Source organism: Cyprinodon variegatus, unplaced genomic scaffold (assembly GCF_000732505.1).
Source record: "Cyprinodon variegatus isolate N-32 unplaced genomic scaffold, C_variegatus-1.0 Scaffold2496, whole genome shotgun sequence".
Classification (NCBI taxonomy): Eukaryota; Metazoa; Chordata; class Actinopteri; order Cyprinodontiformes; family Cyprinodontidae; genus Cyprinodon; species Cyprinodon variegatus.
In genome coordinates, this window is record NW_015152949.1 from 1 (window position 1) to 5,159 (window position 5,159).

Genomic DNA, 5,159 nt, shown 5'->3' on the forward strand with positions numbered 1-5,159 from the left:
CAATAAGATGATGCTCCTGTTTATTTTCTTTATGACCAATTACCTGCATGAGCATCACTGCTTTTCTCAGGATGACATCGTCTACCTGTGCAGACTGCTGGGTCCATACATTTGGCACCACACAGAACTGAACCAATCCTTTACTGTTACACTGATGATCTTTGTTGGGTCCAGATTTTCATCTAGTTCCTATTTGCAGCAGAAGATGCTAAAGATCTAAGCAAACACAGTATTTGCGGCACCGTTAGATTTATTTTATTAATCTGCATCTAGAGCACCGATCAGCTAGCCACCTGTGTTACAGATTTGTTTATGTTGTACCAAATTTTCTTTGAGAAACTAACAACTGATGTCATATTGCCAGAGTGGATTTAATATATTATAAAGCTCCAGTGAGTATGAACATAAATATCCTTTGGTGTGAAAATTGCCCCTAAAAAATAACTGCAAATGTCTCTATTTAGTAAACTTTAAGTCCAATAACCTTTATTATCCCTCAGCTGGAAAAGTTTATTGTATCAATAGGCATATATTAAAAAAATAACAATAATTTTTACACTGAAAATGCTTTACAGTAAGATCCAATGCATAACATTAGTAAAACTTTACAATCATAATTCATAGAAATGTATTACTGAGAAAAACTACAAAAAACAGCAGGTGAACCAGCATCAATCATCTTCGCCCAGAAAATTACAACAGGCTTGTAGGAAGGATCTGTGATAATGCTCCTAGAATGCAGCCGTCTGACAGTGAAGGAGATCTCTGGTCTCCAACAGCTTCATCTATGGGTTTTTTAATGTTGCAGAACTGGAGAGCTCCTTTCGCCTGACCTCCAAGGGAGTATTTCTGTTCCTTTGATGCTGCTGTAGAAGAGCAGAGGTCCATGATCTGATTTCTCTGGTTCTGTTGTTTTATCTCCTGCAGATCAGAGAAACATCACAGCAGAACCTGGACAGACCGTCATTCTGCCATGTAAATCTGCTGAGGATAAACCTGCTAAAGCTGCGGAGTGGTGGAGATCTGATCTGGAGTCAGAATATCTTATTCTGTCCAGAGATAATTGGAATGATGAAGTAAACAAGCGTCTTTCCTATGAGAACCGAGTGGATCTGCAGTACAGACAGATGAAGGATGGAGACGCGTCTTTGGTTCTGAAGAACCTGACGACTGAAGATACTGGATCATATAAATGTAAAGTCCAGAATCAAGGAAGCCATGAGAGAAAGCTTATCACCACCATCCAGCTTCAGGTTTCTCCTCCAGGTGAGTCTGTTTGTCTCTGCATCAGATCAGCTTCCTGGTTGTTAATGTGAGATAAAAACATCTCAGATCTGATAAGGTCTGCTCTGCTCTGTTTTCTTTTTTCTTCAGGAAGCAAGGATGAGGAGAGCAAGATTGAAGGAAACATTGTCGTAATCACAGTTCTGGTCATAATTGCTCTTGTTGCTGGCGTTTTCAATCTGTAAAAACAGGATCAGAGATCATCCAGCTGATGTAGATGTAGAGTGAATGCCTGAGATCTGTGGACATCATTTGCATCTTATTTATTATACCTGCTGATTGTTTTCTTTTCTATAAAATGCTGTGCTAATAAGTAGTGGAATAAGAAGTGAAATGTCTGTTATCTATGGGTGATTTGATTGTTTAAATTAACTAAGATTAACTTTCTGTCAATTGTTAATTATTACGAAACGGCTTAATTGGAAACATAATTATTTATATATGCTTTGATTTTAATGAAGAAATTTTGTGGTTTCTGTAAATCTTAGATAATAAATATTTAAAATGGTCTCAGTAAAAATGTTTCACTTCCCAAATGTACATGAAGCCTCTCATAGAAGGGATGAATGATAAGTTGGCAATAAGATCCATATAAGCCAATGCTGCTAATTATAAAACTTATCACTATACATCAGATAAGTAAAACTGGGCCGATACTATCAACTGATGATTATTTTCATTTAGCCTCTGTTTTTACATCAGGAGGTGGAGTGGAGCGGATTGGTCATGTGGTTTTTGTTTACTAAGTAAAGGTGAAGTAAAGGTAAAAGATCATGGATGTTCATTTGAAGCAGAGAAGCAAAGTCAGCACTGNGATGAAAATTACCGGCCTCTCTCATCTTTTTAAGTGGGAGAACTTGCACTATTGGTGGCTGACTAAATACTTTTTTGCCCCACTGTAGATACAGATGTCAATGAACATCTTAACTTTTGCTGCGGTTCTCCTGGGCATTAACTAATCAGAAAAGGTGATCAAGGAGTTTGTTTTGGGGAAGATGATATCACGATTTAGGTGGAGGCTGATTGAGGACCCAAATGCAGAGACCATGAGGCAGAGGTGAATCTTGCGGATATAATGAAAAACTGAGGCAGACATCCAAAAATCCAAAATACTAAGAACCAAAAAACCAGAAAACATCAGGCAAAACTCATTTGGGAAGCCAGGGATGAGGAAACAACAACAAGGAACCAACACTGAGTGACACTGAGTATATGAGGGGAAGAGAACAAAGGATGGAATAATGAGATGAATATGGAACAGGTGTGGATGGAAGCATCTAGAAGGAAGCCAATGGGAAAGGAAACAAACATAAGGGGGCAACAGAGAGTAACTCAGAAATAACACTGCTAGAAAACAACTATAAATACAAAGAAACTTAAAATAAACGGAGGGCAGAACCCTGACAGATATACTGTAGACTACATGCTGTTATTGTTTTTGTGAGCTGTCTGCATATAAGAAAAGATTTATCAAGGGATTAAACTCCATAGTATAAAAAAAAGCCGTAATAGTGAATTGTTATTCAGAACGAACAGAGCGAGCTCTGATCATTATTGCTGCGGTAAAACATTTTTTTATGAACCATGGTAAAAAAGTTTATAAATAGCCAAATTAAAAAGAAATGTTCAAACCTGCTCACAAAACATATTTGATTGTATAATCTGGAACTTGCGATTTTCACCACAAACCTTAATAACTCTTTATAATCACTACAAACAGTAAAAGTAAAGCTTGGCTGATGCAGAGATACCGGCGGTATGCAGGAGGTCTGGCGTTCTGCAAGAACTGCATATTTCAGCAGGATCATAATCATGATGAACTGATTCCAGAGGATGTTTGGAGATTGACTTTCTCGCTTAAAAAGTGTCAAAACTATTTTTCTAACTCATAAACTAAATAAAGCCAAGCTGCTCTCTAGCTTAAAGCTACAGAACTGTTTTTGTTACATTTTTAAAATCCTGGTTGCAGCTGTGATATATTTTTTAATATCATGTAGGATGGCTGTTTTAGAGCTTCAATTATGAAAAAACAAATCATATTCCGAAACGATGCACTTCCGGCTTATAACCTCCGCTTCCGGTCGAGCTCCAGAAGCTGCAGGCAGCTCTCGTTCAAATATGGTCAATGAGACGGCTACGTCATTGATGAGTCATGTGATTTCTAATAAATACCAACTGTGTAAGTAAATATGTTCACATTTTTTAGGTATTTCCGCCACTTGGAGAACACAATAAAGTCGATATTATACAAACGATCACTTCACATTATTTTTCACATTGTCATAAAGTATCAGAAAGTTAATTAATTAAGAACACTCCCACATAACGGTTCTCTGGTTCTGATTTCAGATGAAACGCGGAAACGAAACTAGAGAAAATGGCAGCGATGAGCGCCGTGATGCTGTTGCGGATTCTGGTCTCTGTTTACTTCGCCTTCTCTTCTGCTGGTGAGTTTATGATTTGGACCTACTGGTCCCGAGCTCAGAACTTCTAAACCAGGGTGAGCAGATGTCTCTGATTTCAGGGGACAGTCCCTGTTTGGGACCTCCTGTCTCCTGCTTAACCTGTTCCCGGAAATGTCCCCGATTTGAAAGTTTTATGAATGAGGGGGGAAATGCTGCGTGGAGGCAGTTATTACGGTAGAAGAGCGCGTGAGCATGTAGCGGGCAGAAACAGCAGTCATGGTAGCGTTTTACGCTGCTGTTAACATAAAGATGATTAGAAGAGTGAACCGCTTGTTGGACTGGAATGATCCTTATGGATCTCAGCTGCCATTAAAACACAAAGAAAAAAAAAGAGCGCAGCACTTTTTAAACAGACGAAGAAGTAAAAGCAGAAGTTCGTTATCACATCCCGAGACACCTGATGGGGAACTGCCACTGCTCTCTATTTATTCACTGGATTGCTGATTTCCCCTTAGTAGCATCTTAGTATTTTATCAGATAAGATAATAATAATATGTTTTCCTGGATCCAGAGACATTAATCAAAGTGATTTTGATTAATCTTAAGAAAATACTTCCATTGTTAGAAGACATATTCCTGGCTTTTACACCTGATTTCTGTTGTTTAAATATTAATACACCTGTAAAGAACTACGAGCTGGAAATGTCCTCAGATTTGGTTTCAGAAATCTGGTGACCTTGTTCTAAAACCCTTTCTCTGCTCTGTGTCTCATTGAACAGGGTGACGTCACTTCATAACCACAGAAAAAATGTTTGCTCCAGACTTGAACTATCATCTTCTAACCTGGATTAGGTTATTTATACTGATAATAATTTCAGTTTTGCTCTGTGGTTTGTACCTCAGATTCTTTTCGTCCTGAACGACGTTTGCATGTCCTACCTTTCCATGTGTGGGTTTCTCCAGGTACTCCAGCTTCCTCCTACAGTCTGAAAACATGACTGATGGATCAATTGGTATCTCTAACGTATCCTTAGAATATCAGTGAGTGCATGGTTGGTCGTCCTGTGATTGATTGGAGACCCAGTGGGGACTCAGGGACTTGCCCAAACTATTTAATTTTTTTTCCTGAATAGGAAACTAAAATTGGAAGATATTTTAGCTTTGTGGTAATGGCTAATTCACAAACCTGATGCCTGGTATGCAAAAATCAAGATAAGGGATTATGTCTGGATTTTCCAATTATCATGGACTAATGAAGCTGTAGCTTAGCTTTCACCAAAGCAGAAACCTTAGTTACCATGGTGATTTATGCTTCGCAGCTTGCTTGCTCAAGACCAGGTTAACAGCCAGGCTTATTTAATCCTGGTTCTTTATCTGCTTAGTCAGTGCCATAACGGTTGGAAACCGATTAGTTTATCAGAGATTCTGCACCTTATATATATATATATATATATATATATATATATATAT

At 38.2% G+C, this 5,159-nt stretch overlaps 1 protein-coding gene across 1 annotated transcript; it reads left to right on the top strand.

Annotated features, from left to right (window-relative positions):
- Positions 1-927: 927 nt before the first annotated feature.
- On the top strand, positions 928-1,598 carry LOC107080918 (coxsackievirus and adenovirus receptor-like; the record flags this gene model as incomplete). Its single annotated transcript, XM_015369130.1, has 2 exons — positions 928-1,266; positions 1,375-1,598. Coding segments are annotated over 2 exons (434 nt in total), but the record flags the coding sequence as incomplete, so codon positions are not given.
- Between the last annotated feature and the right edge of the window lie 3,561 nt (positions 1,599-5,159).